The sequence below is a fragment of the Rhineura floridana genome, chromosome 12, assembly GCF_030035675.1.
Source record: "Rhineura floridana isolate rRhiFlo1 chromosome 12, rRhiFlo1.hap2, whole genome shotgun sequence".
NCBI classification, from domain to species: domain Eukaryota; kingdom Metazoa; phylum Chordata; class Lepidosauria; order Squamata; family Rhineuridae; genus Rhineura; species Rhineura floridana.
The window spans coordinates 8,914,643-8,934,561 of record NC_084491.1 but is presented as its reverse complement, the minus strand read 5'-3'; the positions used below and the strand labels follow the sequence as shown (position 1 = coordinate 8,934,561).

Genomic DNA, 19,919 nt, shown 5'->3' with positions numbered 1-19,919 from the left:
GTGCAGCTGGAAAATCTGCTTTGAAAAAGCCCTGTCCAATGTAATAGTAACAAACAATTTGGATCAGAGAATAGTATATAATACTGATCTGGTAACCAAGATTTGTAACACAAATGTAAATATAGTTAAACAAAACAAACTAAATCTAAAATGTAATTTCATTCATGTAAATCGAAACGCATTTCAACCAAAAGGTTTTCTTCAGTGGTTATTATTAATGTATGGATGTCTACATACTGTAATAATACTGTATTTTAAATTTCTGTAACCAGCCCTGGGACCTAATGGCAATAACAGTAACAGTAACAATAACAATAATAATACATAAATTGTTTGGCATATGCACAAATTATGAATACCAAAATAAAACAATCAGACTAAATGATTTAAAAGATCTGCATAAATCAGAAGTACACACCCAATTAGGCTAACTGTAATCATCTTCCACAGGTGAAATAGCAGCCCCATGTCTATGGTGATATATCACGACTGACTCTGAAGGGAAGCCGTGAGATATCCTTCTGGTTAGAAGGTACATTTCCTGGCTAATAAGACAGCAGGGGGCTGTTTTCCCTTTTGGCTGAAACACATTTGGAAATGTATGTTCATTGCAGCAGCATTACAACAGCCTTCCCCAACCTGCCCTCCAGCAGTTTTGCACTGCTACTCCCTGGGACTTGCTGGGCCTGATGGGAGCAGGGATGGAAATATCTAACCATTTTGTTTCTCTCGGTTTCCAATCTTAAATTCAGTTCTGCAGCAATTTGTGAAAAAAAGAAATTAAATCCTCATGCATTTTAGTGCAGATTTCTCCTACTAAACACATTTTTGCATGACGTTTTGACTGAAGTACACATTTTTGCAAACAATTTTTCCTAATATAATGCATTTTTGTATGTTGCTTTCACTAACAAATTTATTTTAATGTACATTTTCCCCTAATATATGCATTTTTGTAAGTTCTTTGGTTGGAGAACAGCATCGGAAAATTCGGGTAAGTGAAAATTTTGAATGATAGCTGTGTTTTGGTTCTCATGTTTCAGAAGTGCAAATGTGATATATTCCGCTTTAAATGTGAACCAAATTGAATTTCTCCTCCATCTCTAGATGGGAGTTGTATTCCAAAGAGCTGGGGGGCACCAGGTTAGGAAAGGATGCGCTACAATGTCGTGCCTAACACACTTCACAAGTATCATATTCAAGAACTCTCCAAACAGTTTGAGAGAAACTTCTTATTCAGGAAGACCTTGGAATGCTTTCACGAAAAAGCAAGCTAGTTTCTTCAGTAGATTTTGAGGTCCACCTCCCTCAGGTCCACCTGAGGATTGCTGCCACCCTTTTTTCCCCTCTTGGCTGCCTCTCTTGAGAATCCCATCTCGGTGCAAGGCCTTACCTTGGTGAGGGTCTCGATGTGGGCCCCCCGATCAAGCAGCAGGCGCACCATGATAATGTTGCCACGACGGGAAGCAATATGCAGCGGGGTGATGCCGTTCTGTATTTGCAGAGAGAAGAAAAGAGGAAACTGCCTGATACTCAAGCCAGGCCATTGTCTCATCTTGCCTAGTAATGCCTGTTCTGACTGGCAGCAGCTTTGCCAGATCTCAGGATGGTTTCTCCTCAGTCAGGGGATTGGACCAAGGAACTTCTCCATGCAACGTACTGCAAAGCAAAGTTCTACCACTGAACTATGCCCCCCCCAGCAGTATAGGAGTGAATACATGGAACAATTTTCTGCCCGAGGACCACATTCCTTTCTGAGCATCCTTCTGCCGGTGGTGGGCAGGGCCAGAGGCAAAAATGGACAGAGCAATGAATGTAACTTTTCCCTAGTAAGCTAGTTTCTATAAACCCTCAAACAGACTTTTTGACACTCGCACCCAGGCCACCAAGAAGCATTATACTGCAAGATCACATTCCAGCAAGGCAAGAAGACTCAAGGAGGGTGCAAAGAGTTCTGAGGGCCAAATGGAGATGACTGAAGGGCCACATGTTGGCCCTCAACCTGAGGATCCCCACTCTTGTCTAGCCCTTTCTGCTAGGAATCTGGGGCCAAGGTTTGAACCTATGGCCTGCCACCTGCTTAGCCTGTGTTGTTCCACAGTGCTACAGTCCATGGTGAATCAAATAAGGACTGCAGGGCAAGCGTTCCCTTTCATACAGGTCTCTAGAGCATCACTAAGGGTGAACGCATCTTGAACAAAGCATCTTGGCAGCCACGGCTCCAGTTCTGCCACAAGCCTTACAGACTGGCTGTGTTCCTCAAGGACACTTCTCAAGGCTGCAACATAAGCTTAACTTAGCCTTCCGTCAGCTGACCCCCAAGGAGAAATCTGGCTCCATCAAACTTCAGTTGATGTTCAATCCATGCAACTCATCTCACTGGAAGGGTCTTGGCGAATAAGCTCCTGCACAGTAGTATAGAGGCCAATCCAGAAGTGCAGGGTCCCTTCATTTTAGTCATAGCCATGCCCCTCCCCCTTTTTTGCTGCGGGGTTGGGAATGAGATCTTGCTAATGCCTTCTCTCATAATAGACATCCCTAGCAGTCAATAAGCATGAAAGAGGAGAGTGTTAGCTACTGAGAAGACTCTTCCAGGTGGCTGACTCATCTCCTTTCACGCTGATTGGCTTCAATCAGCAGAAAAGGTCAAGGATGCACGTTAGAAGATTCTTCTCAGCGGCTAACACACTCCTCTTTCATGCTGATTGGCTCACAGGATGCTGGAGACACAGGGACCCTGCTGGGGTCCTGCTCCTAAAAACGTAAAGGGTTTAAGATACCCCAAGACCCTAGGCGACTACATCCCTGCTCCTGCACCTCTCCCAGCTGCCTCACTGTTCTCATAGGAACTCTGCCTCTCTCTTGCCCTTCTGACCCTCAGATGCTGATGTTATGGACCTTACTTGAGTCTTTTCTGTCTTTGAATACGCTCCTTGCCTTCGGTCCCACTAGACTAACAGCCAGCTCTCCTACAGTGCCAGAAACCTGGCCACTTGCAGCTGGGCATCCACCAGACTCTGCCACGGACTCTCCAATCTAAGCTGAGATCGACTAGAATCAGAACCGGATACCATTGGGCAGATGCTTGGGGGACTATTAGTGGTTAAAGGGCCCTCCAAACCAAGCATAAGGCTCAGAACAATCCCTAATCCATTCTCTTCACAGCTTTCCTTTTTCTCAGAAGACCAGTAAGGAATCATGGTAAAGAATGGAGGGATGACTGAAAAGGACATTCTCACTAAGGGAGGGTGCAGATATGCCTCTTTCCTGAGGGAGGCTAATTCTTTGCTATCTCTGGGCTATACCACTTCAGGCTGCCGGTGAAGGATCACAAGGGAATGTTGCTCTGTACAAAAATGTTTCCCAAACACATAAAAGCAGCATTTCTGGACACTGCACTTTAAGAAGTAGGCAGACAAACTGGAACAGGTTCAGAGGAGGGCAACAAGGATGGTCAGGGGACTAGAAACAAAGCCCTATGAGGAGAGACTGAAAGCGCTGGGCATGTTTAGCCTTGAGAAGAGAAGACTGAGGGGAGATAGGATAGCACTCTTCAAGTACTTGAAAGGTTGTCACGTGGAGGAGGGCTGGGATCTCTTCTCGATCGTCCCAGAGTGCTGGACACAGAATAATGGGCTCAAGTTGCAGGAAGCCAGATTTCAGTTGAACATCAGGAAAAACTTGGATAGAGCGGTACAACAATGGAACCAATGACCTAGGGAGGTGGTGAGCAACCCTGGAAGCATTCAAGAGGCAGCTGGAGAGCCACCTGTCAGGGATGCTTTAAGATGGATTCCCGCATTGAGCAGGGGGTTGCACTCTAAGGCCTTACAGGCCCCTTGCAACTCTGCTATTCCTTTATTATATGTCAGGGTTCTAATGAGGCCTTCTCACTGAAAGGCTGGTTTTCTCTGTTCAAGGATTTAAAAAAACAACTTCAGGCTGTGAACTATCCCAAAGTACAGAAGAGCATTTACCTTGCTCATTTTAATGTGTTGCCCTCAGCACTATTAGAAGAAAGATTTAGCAAGATCCTGGTTAACGAACGGGCGCTGGAACAACAGAATCTGTTGAACAAATTCTTTTGTATTGTAACATGTATAAGGAATGCAGGAAGAAGATATTTTTTCCATTAACAGCCTTTTCTGGAAGTAACTCCACAATCTTGGTACTAAACTGTTTAAGGGATGTGCCCTCTTATATCGCTGAAAGGGTCTCTGTGTTTATTATGATTTCAATGCAAATCAGGGGGGAAATGTTATCCTCCTGAGAGAGTGAATTTTATAAAACTGCATTTTGCTCTTACGTCATTTTTAAAACTATTTTTATATGTTTTATATAACTTTGCTGGTCTGTGACCATAATAAATAAATACTACTGCAACAACAACTTTGGACTGTGTCATACTCAGAGTAGACCCACTGAAGTTAATGGACATGACTAACTTACCACAGTGGGGAGGAGAGCCTGGCTGGGAGTCCAGAGCCTGTGAGTTCAAATCCCGCTTGTGTCTCCTGGGTGTCAAGGGCCAGCTATAAAGATCACCCCCACAGGGAGTGGCTCAGGGGTTACGTACCCTGCCACCTGTGCAGCCGTGGGCAAGCTGCATAGTCCCAAGGAGCCCCACTGCCCCCCAGCTGGCAGTTGCGGACAAGGAAGCGGCTGGCTTGTGCAGGTGTGGCAAGCTGAGCAGACCATAGCCAGCTGGGGATGACTAGCTTCAGAGGGAGGCAATGGTAAACCCCCTCTGAATATCGCTTACCATGAAAACCCTATTCATAGGGTCGCCATCAGTCGGGATCAACTTGAAGGCAGTCCATTAATTTCAGCTGGTCTATTTTGAGTGGAACTTTGTTCAATGCAACACTTTATCTTTTTAAATTCTGGGTCATCTCCAATGCTAATCCTACTCAGAGTAGATGTATTGAAATTAACAGACATGGCTAACTTAGGCCCTTTACTTTCAATGGGTCTACTCTGAACAAGAGTTTATGGGATATGACCCTTTATTTATTGGTGCAGAGGAACATTCAGTCATATGAGCCCTTACCTGGTACAGTCTGAAGTGATACAGTCTAGACAAAGGCCATTTCCCCACACACACACACTTCTGCAGGCATTTTTATGCATTTTCTGAGTATTGTAGGTTGTTTTTATTCTTGTTTTGATATCTGTTTTTAATATCTGTTCTGTAAGTTGCTTTGAGATCATTTCTGAAAAAAGCGACTCATAAACAAACACAACGCGTTGGCAAGGGGCCTCCTGTGATTGTGAGAAGGGGACTCTCCAGGCACCCACCTGGGGCGTGAAGTTGACACTTGCTCCACGGTTCAGCAGCAGCTGGGCCACGTTGAGGTTCTCGTAGTGCGCCGCAATGTGCAGTGGGGTGAAGCCGGTCTGGGGAGAGAGGCAGGGGGACAATCAAGGTAGAACTACAGCCGTGATTGAACCCAAACCACCTGGGGTAAGCAGGAAAGACTTCAGAACTGAGTCAGGCCCCCTCTGATGCCCATTTTCTTTAGGAAAATCGCAGAACAGGATGCCTGGTCCCATAACCTACCTGTGTGGGAGACCACCTGGGAACCACACTTTACTCACTCTAAGCCAGCTTTTACCAACCCGCTGGAGCTGATGGGAGTTGTAGTCCAAAACATCCAGAAGGGCACTGGGTTGGCAAAGGCTTTTCTAATCTCTTGAAGGAAGACCAGTGTAACTGTGATGCATCAGAACATAATCAGAGGTGTAGCTGTCCAGGGGCGTGGGGGGGGCATGGACCCCTTACTTTTTTTGGAAGCAGGGTCCCAGGCAAGTCCCTATGTACAAACCAATCAACATGAAAGGGGAGCATGTTGGCCAGTGAGAAGAGTCCTTGTCCTTTCGTGCTGCTTAGAGACAATCAGAGTGAAAGGAGGTGAGTCAGCTGCTGAGAAGACTCTTCTCAGTAGCTAACACAGCCTCCTCTTTCATGCTGATTGGCTCCTAGGGACATCTGTTGTAGTGGAGTGTGGACTCAGAGACAACATGGAGAACAAGGGTGATAAGAGAAAATGCAAAATGGTGTGTGGCTATGAGGGGGCCTGGTGTGACTGTCATGGAGGGATCCTGCACTTCTGAATTTGCCACTACGCTACTGAAGATAATCACACCAAACCCCAAGGAAGAGCCTTTCATTAGCTGCTCTTTATATCTGCTTCTTCTGACTGTGCCTAACAAACATTAAAATAAACGAATAGCATCCTTTCCACATTGCACTTAAGGTAAAGAAGAGTTTGGCTGAAAAACTCCCCACCCTTTACATGTGACGCAAGGAGTGAAAGCAAACTCTTTTCATCTCCTCAGGTGGGCTAGGGGTTTGTGTCTTTCTCTGCCACATAAGCTCTGGGATGCAGATTCAGAATTCTCTCCTTATCTTTTAGCAACCAGCAGGAAACTCTGCAGCAGCGACTTTGCTCAGCTTTGTATTGCATCTGATAAAAAAATAGCTATATATCAATATTTTATCCCACCCTTCCTTCCAGGAGCTCATGGTGCCATACACGGTTCCTCCTCCCCTATTGTCCTAACAACAACCCTGCTAGGTAGGTTGGGGTGACAGTGATGACCTCAAAAGTCTCCCAGTAATCTTCATGACTGACTAGGAATTTGAACCTGCATCTCCCCTGTATCTGATTCTGAGTACTCTTTTTATTAAACCCACCCACCTGGCTCTCTGGTCACACCCACACCCACACCATGCCTTTAAAGCACATTTAAAGCTTCCCCAAAAGAATCCTGGGAACTGTAGTTTGTTAAGAGTGCTGGGAATTGTAGCTCTGTGAGGGTAAAGCTACAGTTCCCAGGATTCTTGGGGGGAAGCCATGACAGTTAAAATGGTATAAATGTGCTTTAAATGTATGGGGTGTGTGTGACTTCTGTGAGGCAACCACATGCATCTTTGGGTTACTTACAATTTGAGAAATCTCATGTCGCTCCTACTGTGGGGTCAAACCACAAAGGGGCCAGAGATTAGACAGCCCTGTCCACCCTAGGGATCTCACTGGGCAAACCAGCCTACCTTGGAAAGGACGTCAGCATTGGGGTCATTCTGCAGGAGGACGGCAGCCGTACGCGTGTCATCATTGCGGGCAGCTATGTGCAGTGCCGGCAGGCGCACTTTGCCCTTTGTCCCATAATTAATCAGATGGGCCACGACATTTTCGTGGCCCTGCTGCAGAGCCACGGCCAGCGGTGTAAAGCCGTCCTGCGACAGATTGGGAAGGGAAAGAGGAAGACACACAGTGAGCAAAATGGGCCACATCATCCCAGGTAGGGGTGGGAGGATCTGTCCATTTTGGCTCTCTCAGTTAAATTCAGTTCTCCATGTTTTACAGCAATTTGAGATTTAAAAAAAAATCCCTATGGAAATCCTTCAGGATTTTAACAAGAATTTCTCCTAATGCAGTTTTAACCAACACACACAGTTTTGCAATGCTTTCTCTTAAGTATTGCACGTCTACATGCAATTTTTACTAATATATTCATTTTTTATGCACACTTTTACCCAGTGTTTTTTTTGGTAAAAAAAATTAATGAGGGCCAGTACTCATATCTTGATAAATGTGCTGTGAGTGCCAGCACAAATTGACTGTCATGGGCAGCAAAAAAAGAGATGACAATATTCAGTGGAGACTGGTGGCTCCAATGTCAGTGGAACAGTGAATCTGCTCCAGGTTTTAGTCCAAACTTTCAAGGAGCTGTCCAGGGTGCAACCCAGAGAGGATTCATTGCCCCATTGACATGGACCTCCGCTGATGGCAATTGGTGCTGGTGAGTGCCATCACAAAAAAAGCCCTGCTTTTAGTCAACGTTATTTGGTTGGAAAACTGCATCGCAAAATTTGGATACATGTAAATTTCAAACATTGGCTGTGTTTCAGTTCACATGTTATTTTGGAAAGTGCAAATCAGGTAGCTTCACCTTCAAACACAAACTGAATCAAACGTCTCCCATATCCCTAATCCCAAGATAGTGTGTGGATGGAACAAGGAGCAGGAATTGGTGAAAGATACTCACTTCCGTGGCAACGTTTTGGTTGGCGCCATTCTCCAGCAGAAATTTGACAACTTCTAGGTGATTCTCCTGTGCTGCCATGTACAGGGGCGTGAAGCCTTTCTGCAAACAAAGAATCAGCACCTTGATTGCCACCTGCACACAACAGGGGTAATTGCTGCTGCAGATGACTGCAGGGGATGGGAGGTACACCAGGATGAAATGGAATGGCTCACGGGAAAAAGGGAAAGACCTTGGCATGCTTTGAAGTGCAATAGAATCCACGATCATATAAACATAACTTGTAAACGGAAAAAGGATGTTGTTGGGCACTTTGTCACACTCCAGTGTGACCCACAGAAATCAGAGTGGTGCTATACACAGAGGAGTAGGGTTGGCTACCAGCAGCTCCTCTTGAAGGTTATGGGGAGAGGAGTGCAATCTGGGACAAAAATTAAAGGAAGGAAAAGCTGCCCTTTGCTCTGTGTATTGGCTTCTCCCTCCTGAGTCTAGGACGCAACACATTAGCTGTTGCTGCTGTGACAGGAGGAAATCTGTTCCTGGGTGGCCCAGAGACGAGTCCAATACTTCCTGTTCACTTCAATGGAACTATCACAAGGGAACTTCCCAGTTTGCAGCCTGGGCTGATGTGTAAGGGGAGGGACAGAGGTAGAAGTGCCCTTTGGATTTTCTACCGTAGGCACCAAAAGGTCTTGGGAACATTGGTTTGGGAAAACAATGGAGAAGGAGGTATTGTGAGTCTGGGGTAGGAGTTAGGATAAGGGAGGGAGGGAGGGATAGAAAGGGAGAATGGTTCAACGCAGAACATTTTAAAAATACTTTTTTGCATTTTTGATTCATTCCAGTTTCCACTGAAGATGCTGCTTAGCAAAGAATCATCTAAGAAGGGAAGAAATATGCCAGCCTCATGCAAACCTAGAACTGTGTGTAGTAAATTAAGTTGCTGGGATTGCCAGCTGTTTACTCACCTGCTCAGCAAAAGTAGCAGCCGCTTCTGCGGATGGGATGCTTGTTAAGAGCTCTCTAAGAGCTCACAGAATCAACATGGCTTCATGTTTACGCAGCCCACAAAGCCAAGCACATTCGGTCTCCTCACTTTAGGAAAATGACTCAAAAGTACAAATTGCAAACAGGATCAAAGGATTTGGGGGGGGGGCATTTGCTTCCTGACCTCAGCCAGAGTGATTGACACCAGCCCAGTCCTGAAACTAGAGTGCTTGCCCTCTAGGTCCCCTACACTTATCATTCTGCATTGCACCCACTTTGCCTCAACGCTTCTCTACCCAGTTCCTCACAGACTCCCCGGCATGTATTTGACCTTCAAATACTTGCTTATGCAACTCAAAACACAGGAGAGCAGACTGTCATGGAGAGGCTGTGCCTCCTTGAGCCAGCAGGGGGCTCCTGCGCCAGTGGATGGCCCCTGTTCCAAATGGGCACAAAGCTCTTGATGCCCCCCTCCCCGCCAGCTCTGGCGGAGCAGGTGACATGCAGATGGTTGGCTGGCTGGCAGAAAGAGAGCAATGCTGGCAGGGAGACGATGGGAGGGGGGACGAGAACTGCGTGGAAGCATCTATAAGCAAACAGAGGGACTCTCTGGAGAGACCTTAAATGGCTTTGAATCTGGAAGTTGCGCCCAATCTGGATCTAATCAGAAGGGGTAGGAAAGAAAACCAGCCAGACTCAAACTGAAAGGATATTTTATTTATCTATTTATAAATGCGAGAGCCAGGGTGGTGTAGTGGTGAAAGGGGTTGGACTACGACCTGGGAGACCAGGGTTCGAATCCCCACACAGCCATGAAGCTCACTGGGTGACCTTGGGCCAGTCACTGCTTCTCAGCCTCAGAGGAAGGCAATGGTAAATCCCCTCTGAATACTGCTTACCATGAAAACCCTATTCACAGGGTTGCCATAAGTCAGGATTGACTTGAAAACAGTCAATTTCCATTTTTTTTTCATTTATGAATAAAAGTATTTATATATCGCCCTCTTGCAAAACTTCAGGAGTAGTGAACAGCAAGTTAAAAACATTTAAACCAATGAAAAACTTTAAAAAGAGTGGCTACTCAAAAAAACCATTTTAAACATCTGCTTTGGCCTGCGGGCACAAAAAAAAGTCTTCAAGAGCCCTACGAAAGTCAAAAGCGAGGATGACTGCTGACCCTCTGCTGGAAGAGTGTCCCATAGCATGGCACCTGTGACGCTAAATGTCCAACCGTTAGTAGAAGCCAGTCGGGCCTCTGTAACACAGAGGACAACTAGCAGTACTCCCCCAGACAATCTCAGTGATCGGGAGGGATATAAGCGCTCATCCTTAATTATTCTGGGCCCAAGTTGTTCAGGGCTCTGTATACCAACACAAGGACCTTGAACCTCACCTAACAGGATATAGGCAGCCAGTGCAGATGTTTTAGCAGAGGTGCCACATGCTGTCTGCCATCTGCCCCCATCAGCAGTCTTGCCACAGCATTCTGCACCAGCTGGAGCTTCTAGACCAGGCCCAAGGGCAGCCCTACATATTGCATATTGCGGTAATCCAGTCTCAAGGTTACCAGTGCATGGACAACAGTTGCCAGGTTACCCTGATGCAGACATGGCGGGAGCCGGAGTACCAGACAAAGCTGGTAAAAGGCACTCCTAGCCACCGAGGTCACTTGGGCCTCTAATAACAAAGATGTATCCAAGCGACGTACCTGCTCCTTTAGAGGGTGTGCAACCCCATCCAGAATAGGCAAGTGGCCTATCTTCCGGACACTATGCTGCAAGCTTGAAATTGGTAGATTGATCAATTTCCATCCTCAGTGATTGGTTTAAAGCAGGGGTGGGGATGCCTTTTTAATCCTAGGCCACATTCTCTCATGGGCAACCTTGTGGGGACCACATGACAGAGGAAGATAAGGAAGAGCAACAGATGTGACTCACCCTTCTTACACTAGGCTGCATGCCAGCCATGCAAAAGCCAGAGGTTTTGTTTACACACATCCCTCTCTCCATCCTCCATCCTAGCATGCAGGAGGAGTTATCAATGTGTAAGAATAGATTCCAGCCAGGCCAAGCACTAAAGGAGAGCATGGAGCAAGGGCAATGGGAGGTGTCGCCTCGGGAGGAGGTGTGGCCTGCCAAGTGGGTATGGCCTGAGCAGAGGCTTGAGGGCTGGATAGAAAAGCCTATAGGACAAAATATAGCCCCTGAGCCTGAAGTCCCCCCCCCACATTTAAAGCTTGAAGCCCAGGCATATCTTTTAAAAAGTTGATTAATTAGTTGGGGCTAACTGGAACTGATGTGTCTGAGAGTTAAGGATGAACTCTTTTTTTAAAAAAAGTTTGTTTTCTGTGTGTCCCTGCCATAATCATGGCTCTTCCTCCCTAACAACAAGTGGAAGTTTTACTTTTAATATATCAAGCATCAATTCACACTTCCTAAAACGTCAATAAGGGACCCAATGATAAAAGTCCAGTAACAGGCAACCCAACGTTAATGCAGTCATTTTGCTTGACAACACCCCCCTATTCCATATCTGGAGTCCAAGTCAGGCAGCAGAAACCAGAAAACTGCCACAGTAGTGGTGGCCAGTGAGCTATGTGTGTGGCTTGGTGGACACCAGTTGTGCAGGCCTGCTGTGGGACATTTCCAGAATTACTGTTCATTTTCTGTGTGAGTGAGTGTGTGTATTTATTTATTTATTGTACTTATGCCCCACCTTTTCTCCAAGGAGCTCAAAGTGGCGTACATGGGTCATCCCCCCTTCATTTAATCCCCACAACAACCCTGTGGGATAGGTTAGGCTGAGAGGCTGTGACTGGCTGAAGGTCACACAGTTAGCTTTGTGTCTGAATGGGCATTCAAACCCTGGCCTCCCAGGTCTTAGCCCAACACTATAACCACTACACTAAACTTTGATTATATTAGAAAATACACAGTTTATAACATTTCAAAAGCATGATATACATCATTTGAAGTATGTAGCTTGTTTTTCCAATATGTATAATCCAATTTTGAACAAAAATTTTATAAGTCTGCCTTCTGTTCAACCCACACTAAGTTAAATTGGACTCCCCACTGAAACCAAAAGAACAAGTGAGTCACAAATTCAGCTAAATCCCACTGATTCTGGTGGAATTATGTTCAAATTCAACTAACTTAGTCTGGCTCCATCCCATATGCTACCAGGGGGAGAACCTTTGGCACTCCCAATGCTGTTGGACTCAAACTCTCATCATCCCTGGCCATTGGCTGGGACTGATGGGACTTGGAGTCCAACCACATCTGGAGGGCTGCAGGTTCCTCATCTTTGTCACACAGAATTAGTTAATTTTGATATAATAAGAATTATTCTTCAATTTACATACTGCTTGATGCCAAAATAGGCTTCTAAGCTTCTAAAATACACTGACAGAATATTCTTAACCTTTTGAGCCACCATGACCATTTCTACTTGCTCACTCTTACTTGTTTCTTGTGTTTTATCTGCTGTTGATTCTGCATTATTGACTTGGATGGTTATATTCCGTAACAGTAATGGAATCATAGAATCACAGAAGAATCTAAGGCCTCTCTATCGAGCCCTGTGACTGTCCTCAGGCCAATCCCTCACAGGCCCTGCTTCATATCCTCCTTGAGTGTTTTTACCTGCCTGGAACGTACCCTGAACTGCAATGGTGCCTCCTGCTTGCCTGGGTGGGGGGACAGAGAGGAGGGTGCGTATAGAAGCTCTCCTACTGTACAAAAGTAAATTTTATATTTGTTGCTCCACCCACTTTAGCCTCCGGTTCCGCCCACCACTGGCATGTGGCCCTGGGCAGGTTGTCCAGAAGGGAATGTGGCCCTTGGGCTCATAAAGGTTCCCCACCTCTGTTTAATATTAACCATTGTTATCGTTATTGGCAGATGGCTTTGCACGCTTTCATGAGTCTGGCAAAGGATTGTTGGATGCAGTATCAGTTTGTTGGTGTAACTCCTCTGCCCCTTACTTGTTAAAGGGAGCGGTCAACTGATAGTCTTTTGCCATAGAACCTCCAAAACCCTGAAGCTGGCTCTGCCGAACACTCAGATAGGCTAGCCACTGCAAAGAGAGGCCAACTCACCTGTGACTGTGCATTGACATTTGCCCCAAAGTTCACCAGCTCCCTCACCACATCCTCTTGTCCTGCCAAGGCAGCAATGTGTAGGGCTGTGTTCCCTTTCTGAAAAAAACAGGTGGAAGAAAAGTATCAAGCAGGATACAAATTAAGAAGAAATCACTTTAAAAAAACCACAAACCACTATGGATCTATAAATTGAGAACACTAACCACCCCCTACTTCGGCAAGGTATCACTACACTTCAGACTGGTTATGTGCCAGTTTAACTATCATTAATTTCTCCAAAGAGTCCTCAGAAACTTTGGGGAAGGTGTCAAGAATGATATTAAAGATCCTTGCCTCTCCCCATTAAACTACAGTTCCGAAGATTCCCCAGGGAAATCTGTCATGGTTGACCTTTATGAGGAATTTGAAAACATTCCTGTTTACTCAGGCATTTGATGACTGAAGGAGGCTATTCCTGGCAAGTCAGAGATCACTGGATAAAATAATATTTTTATCTGTAACTTTTTTTAGAATGCTTTTAGAATGCTTTGTTGTTGTTAAAGTGTTTTGTTGATGTGTTGTCCACCCAGGGCTCCTTCAGGAAGAAGGCCAGGATGTAAATAATAATAATAATAATAATAATAATAATAATAATAATAATAATAATAATAATAATAATAATAATAATAATAATAATAATAACAACAACAACAACAACAACAACAACAACAATAAATGAATAATAAATGAATAATAATAATAATAATAATGACAATAACAACAACAACAACAATAATAAATGAATAATAATAATAATAATAATAAATGAATAATAATAATAATGACAATAACAACAACAACAACAACAATAATAAATGAATAATAATAATAATAATAATAATAATAATAATAATAATAATAATAATAATAATAATAATAATAATAAATAGCATTGCTTTACAATAGTCAGGACTCTCAACTGCATTGGTCATTAGCCACTCTTTAACCACACTAATTCACATATTTTAACTACTCAATTAGGGGCAATGAGTCACTGATCATAAGCGGCCACAACTGCTTGAGTGATGTAGGCTCTAGATCAAGTGCAAGTAGACTTCAGGGATAGTGGGATTTACTTTGAGCCAACAAAACAAGGTGTTAATTACAGAGAAAGCAATTAACATGTAATTTTTTAAAAAAGCAGGATTGGAACTGCATGAAGTGAGGACCGCTTAACCCTTTATTTCTGCTGTAGTTCCAGCAAAAATCACCTCTCCCAAAGCTGTCAAGAACTCTAGAGAGAATAACAGCAGCTTTCAGGGAAGAGGATTTTTATTGGGTCTGCAGCAGGTGGTGGAATGACTACGCTCCCTCCCTATATGTCATGGTCTCAATCCTGCTTCACCCTTCCCCCCATCAATGGCCACAATTTGAAATTTTATAATATGCACATTAATTGCCTACATGCAATTACTGTTGCATATAGTTTGGCCATTTGTTGTTTTACTAAAACCCCAAGATCCATTGACCAGAAACACATGCCAAATGGCAACTCAGGATGTGAGTGAGCAGAGCCAATGATCTATTCTGCAACCTATGAACCAAACACTAGGAAATACAAACTTGCATTTGACTTATTACAGATGAGGAATTCTAATTTTGGCCGGGGGAAGTCATCACTGTCAAATAATGGAGAGTCAGAAACCTTTGCTGATCTATTACAAATCATCCAGCAGTAGATGAATAGATCCTAATCTATATTCTACCTCCACCCAATGTAGATCATAAGTCTTCAACTGGTGGGTCAGGGGGCACAGGCTGATGAACTCAGAGTGGGTTGCAACAACAGCACTACCACTAGGCCGGCGTCAGGAGCTGGCATTGTTGGCATCTGCTAAGCCCCACTCTGCAACAGGAGAGAAGCAGCAGTAGCACCCTTTGCTTGCCTTTCCCTTTCTATCTGGGCAATGATGCAAACTGGTTAGGTGATACCCCTTAACCCCATATCAAAGGATTTCTAGGACAGGCACACTTGCTGGTCTCAGCAACTAGGGCCCCATCTGCACTATACATTTAAAGCAGTATTATAGCGCTTTAAACAGTCACAGCTTCCCCCAAAGAATCCTAGGTGCTATAGTCTGTTAAGGGTGCTGAGAGCTGTTAGAACTGCAGTTCCCGGAGACTGACTGTTAAACCTCTCTGGAAATTGGAGCTCTGCGATGGGAAGAGGGGTCTCCTAACAATTCTTAACATTTAACACTTAACAAACTACAATTCCCAAGATTCTTTGGAGGAAGCTATGACAATTTAAAGTGGAATAATACTGTTTTAAATGTAGAGTGTGGATGGGAGCTAGGATACTGCCTTTATCCTACCCCACCCTCAGTTTCACAGGAGCAGAGTCCAACACAATTACTATAGCAGCTTATTTGGGTCTTACCTTTGTGGTGGTTTCCAAAACAATCTCCTTGTGCAGCAACTCAGCCACCATCTTCACATGTCCCTCCTTGGAGGCCAGGTGCAAAGCATTCAACCCATTCTAGAAAGAGGAGAAAGACCATTAGAGGCCAGTGGTCCCCAAATTCTTTTTTCCCCTCCCCAAATTTCTGGACCACTTCATGGCTTTTCTGCCTGCTGGAGCAATTGTAATGCACTTTGCTAGATGCTATATGTTAGGGTTGCCAGGTTCATGGCCTGAGATTGATCCTGTATCTTTAGGAGAAGAGAAAGTCAGCCAAGTGCAGGTGTTCTTGCAACCCTGTAATGGGAAAAACCACAAGGTGGAATTCTCCCTTCCCCCTGCACAACTTTTAAAGATACTGAAGACGTCTTGGTTGCCAGGCCCAGCCTAAAGATACAGGATCAATCTCAGGCCATGAACCTGGCAACCCTATGTATGATAGTGTTTTCACAGCTTCTCTTATTTGTTATATACTGTATTTTACTGTATTCCACAGAATTCAAATTGTATTGTATTACAACTGTATTACAATACAATACAAGAAATAAAAGCAGTAAAAATACAATTAAAAATCAATATTAAGATTTAGCGCAATGGATATGTAGTCTCCCGTCTTCAACCACAAATCTACAGACATGCTGTGGACCACCTGAATGAAGATTGCAGACCACTGCTGCTCTGTGATTCCACAGTTTGGGAACCCCTGCATTAGACTGTGGCCTGAAATGAGCTTGCTTGTTCTTAGCTGACCCTGCTTTGGAACCGATTTAGATTCCGCCAGGGGGCGTGCTAAATTGTGCAACCAACAGAGTTGGATAGAGAAACCAATGTTTCATCCATGGCATAAGCTTCATCAACATGTGTGTGTGAAAGAGAAAGGGGGTGAACTCTTTATAGGTGAACTCAATATAGCTGTGCTATATTGCTGCAAGAATTAAAGTTGCCTATAAACAGAGAAATCTGAAATATCAAGGAATAGAAATCAGTTAGTACAAGACTGGAAAACCATGGAACCAGTGTGGTGTAGTGGTTAAGGTGCTGGACTATGACCTGGGAGACCAGGGTTCGAATCCCCACATAGCTATGAAGCTCACTGGGTGACCTTGGGCCAGTCACGCCTCTCAGCCTCATGAAAACCCTGTTCATAGGGTCGCCATAAGTCAGAATCGACTTGAAGGCAGTACATTTACATTTTTTAGTAATACTGATATATAAGAATGAAGGAAGGGCAACAATTTTTAAGTCAGATTTAAAAGAATAATTCTGGTTTGTCATTTGTTCATGACCTCCTTTATTTATTTATATATATATCCTGCTCTTTCTCAGTAGCAGCCCAGGGCGGCAAACGAAAGCACTAAAAACACTTTAAAACATCCTAAAAACAGACTTCAAAATATATTAAAACACAACAACCATTAAAAACATATTAAAACAAAACATCTTTAAAAACTTTTTTAAAAGCTTTAAAAACATTTTTGTAAAGTTTTAAAAAACATCTTAAAAAGCAATTCCAACAAAGACGCAGGCTGGGATAAGGTCTCTACTTAAAAGGCTTGTTGGAAGAGGAAGGTCTTCAACAGGCGCCGAAAAGATAACAGAGATGGTGCCTGTGATGCGTCCTTCCCTGGCTCTCCCTGTCAGGTTCCTACCTGCGCGTGGCTACTGCCTGTCACTAGGCATCACCAGGGACTCCACCAGTCCGGACCGCTCTCTCTTATGGTTTCCCTATCCACTCTAGCACAGATCTCAACAGATCCCCCTGCTAAGCAACCACCAGTAACGTCCCAATACTAGTATTCCCAGAGACTCTGAATACTGGTATTGTTACTCTCTTCACCGCTGCCACCATTTGTTACAGTTCCCCTTCAGCCTTGGTCATTACCTTACCCTCCCTTCTGGTCTGTGAAACCCCAGCCAAGGATCAGGCCTTTGGTAAACCAAATTAAGTATTTATTACAGATAACAAAGCTAACAAGATTAACAAGATTTCTTCTTAAGGCACATAAGCATATGGTTTTACTCAATACTAATCTGAACTCCACCCCCCTCCTTCTTCACTCTCTTCTGGCAAACAACTCTCTCAAACCCCACCAAGCAATCCACTCTTTCTCTTCTCCCCCCCATTCCACTCTCACTCTTCCTTTTATACGTTCAGCCATTTTAAACACTCAGCCAATCATCTAGCATTCTACTGCCCATTCACTCCCCCTCCTCTTTCACTCCACTTACCATGTATCTTCTAAACAACCAACACTTACCATATATACATTAATATAGGAACATCACAGTGCCTGTCTAATATTTAAGGGGAGGGAATTTCACAGGGTAGGTGCCTCCACACTAAAGGTATGTTGTGCGGAACAGACCTCCTGATAAGATGGTATCTGCAGGAGGCCCTCACCTGCAGAGTGCAGTGATCGACTGAGTATATAAGGAGTAAAACGGTCTTTCAGGTATCCTTGTCCCAAGCTGTATAGGGCTTTGTACACCAAAACTAGAACCTTGAACATAGCCTGGTAGCAAATGGGACTTGCCCAAGAAATATTCAAGAGTATGTTCATCTAACCTTTAATAAGTATTAATTGACATATATGTCAATTAATACTAATTAAGTTATACACCCACACACAATTAATTTAAGGAAGACCAATTTTGAAGATAGACTTTCTAAGGACATCCTGATACTATGAATAATAGGTAAATAAAACTGGAAATGGCAATCATAGGAACACAGGAATATAGCAAGCTACCTTACACTAAGTCAGACCATTGGTCCATCTAGCTCAGTATTGTCTACACTGACTGGAAGCAACTTTCCAGGGTTTCAAGCAGGCAACATTCCCAGCCCTACCTGGAGATACCAGGGATTGAACCTGGGATCTTTTGCATGCAAAGCAGATGCTCAGAAGCCTCCCTGCCCCCATGTGTATAGTCAATGCATAGAAAGGAGTCTCCAGTCCAGCCACCAACTTCTGTGCTCCAAAGAGAAGCTTAAGTTCCAGCTACATGAGTGTAAGCTCCTGATGTACCCCTGAACATGTGGATGTCAGTGGTGAAGCCAGAAGACATGGTCCTGTTGCCGCCTCAGTGTGTTGGCTCTATGTCTGTAGGGGGTCTTTATGAACACCTGAAGCCTAACTCATGTTTCTTTATTTAAACTATCAAAAAGATTTGGAAATAAATGACAGAAGGATTATAATTTCAGACTGTACATTTTGGTAGATATCTTGCTAACTCCTGCTTTCGTTGGTTTTAAAGTAACATTCTAGCCCTCACAGCTATACCTGTGATGATCCAAATTTCTGGTGCCATTCTTAGTGGCAAGCACGGCTACATCTGCACTATACATTTAAAGCACTATGATACTACTTTAAACAGTCCTGGCTTCCCCCTTAGAATCCTGGGAACTGGAGTTTGTTAAAGGTACTGAGAGTTGCTAGGAGACCGCTATACTACTCACAGAGCTATAACTCCAATGGGTAGAGGGCTTGAATGTAAACCACCCTGGGACTTGTCACCCTGTGAGGTTACAAAGAAACTACAGTTGCTAGGATTCTAAGGGGGAAGTCATGACTGTAAAAGTGGTAAAATGTATAGTACAGCTGTGGTCCTTGCTTTACAATATTCTGCCATGGATATCAGGAATATTGTTTGAGATATGATGGGCAGAGAAATGGACACACAAGGAATGCATGGGGGCAGTGGCTGCTGGTGGCTCTATGTCAGTGGGGCAACGGAATCCGCTCTGGGTTTTAGTCCGAACTTTCAAGAAAGTGAGATGGAGCCTTTAATAGTACAGATGGGGAGCCTTTAATGCTGCAGATGTTTCTGAACTCCAGCTTCTATAGTTTAAGCATAGGTTGTGCAAAGTAGAACTTTGTTTTCTCTAGACTGAATCTGCCAACATTCAGCTTTATTGCATGGTGCCAAGTTGTTGAATAGACAGGAAGAAAAATGTTTCTGTATCCACTTTCTCCACACCATGCATAATCTTATACAGTAATACCTCAGTTAACAAATCCTCCAGGAAGAAGCTCCCTTTAACTAACACTTTTTAAAAAGGTGAAACTGACTAGCATTGCTGTGCTAGGGATAAACTTTCAAGCCTGTGCCTTTGCTTTGCTAGGGTGAAACTGACCACCCTGCGTCTTTGCTTTGCTTTAAAGCAATCTCATGCTTTCTCCCAGAGCTGGGAAGGGAAGGATCCAGTATGATTCAGAGGAGCAGAATGAGGGGAGGGGGAATTAGGAGGAGTGGGTGGGTACCAGGTAGGCAGCCTTTAAGGCCCCTGTTGAAACTGACCCCACCATCTATGAGTGGGTGTAGGAACCTATCCCTATT

The 19,919-nt window shown here is 44.1% G+C and overlaps 1 protein-coding gene across 12 annotated transcripts in view; it reads right to left on the bottom strand.

Moving 5' to 3' along the window:
* Positions 1 to 19,919, bottom strand: part of ANK1 (ankyrin 1) — a 271,938-nt gene that overhangs the window by 105,777 nt on the left and 146,242 nt on the right. For all 12 annotated transcript variants that reach the window (XM_061592462.1, XM_061592466.1, XM_061592468.1 and 9 more), the window contains exons 3-8: positions 15,558 to 15,656; positions 13,136 to 13,234; positions 8,053 to 8,151; positions 7,055 to 7,240; positions 5,299 to 5,397; positions 1,394 to 1,492 (exon numbers count right to left, since the gene is read on the bottom strand). In XM_061592462.1, the coding sequence (XP_061448446.1) occupies positions 1,394 to 1,492; positions 5,299 to 5,397; positions 7,055 to 7,240; positions 8,053 to 8,151; positions 13,136 to 13,234; positions 15,558 to 15,656 (681 nt within the window). The remainder of the gene's footprint in view (positions 1 to 1,393; positions 1,493 to 5,298; positions 5,398 to 7,054; positions 7,241 to 8,052; positions 8,152 to 13,135; positions 13,235 to 15,557; positions 15,657 to 19,919) is intronic.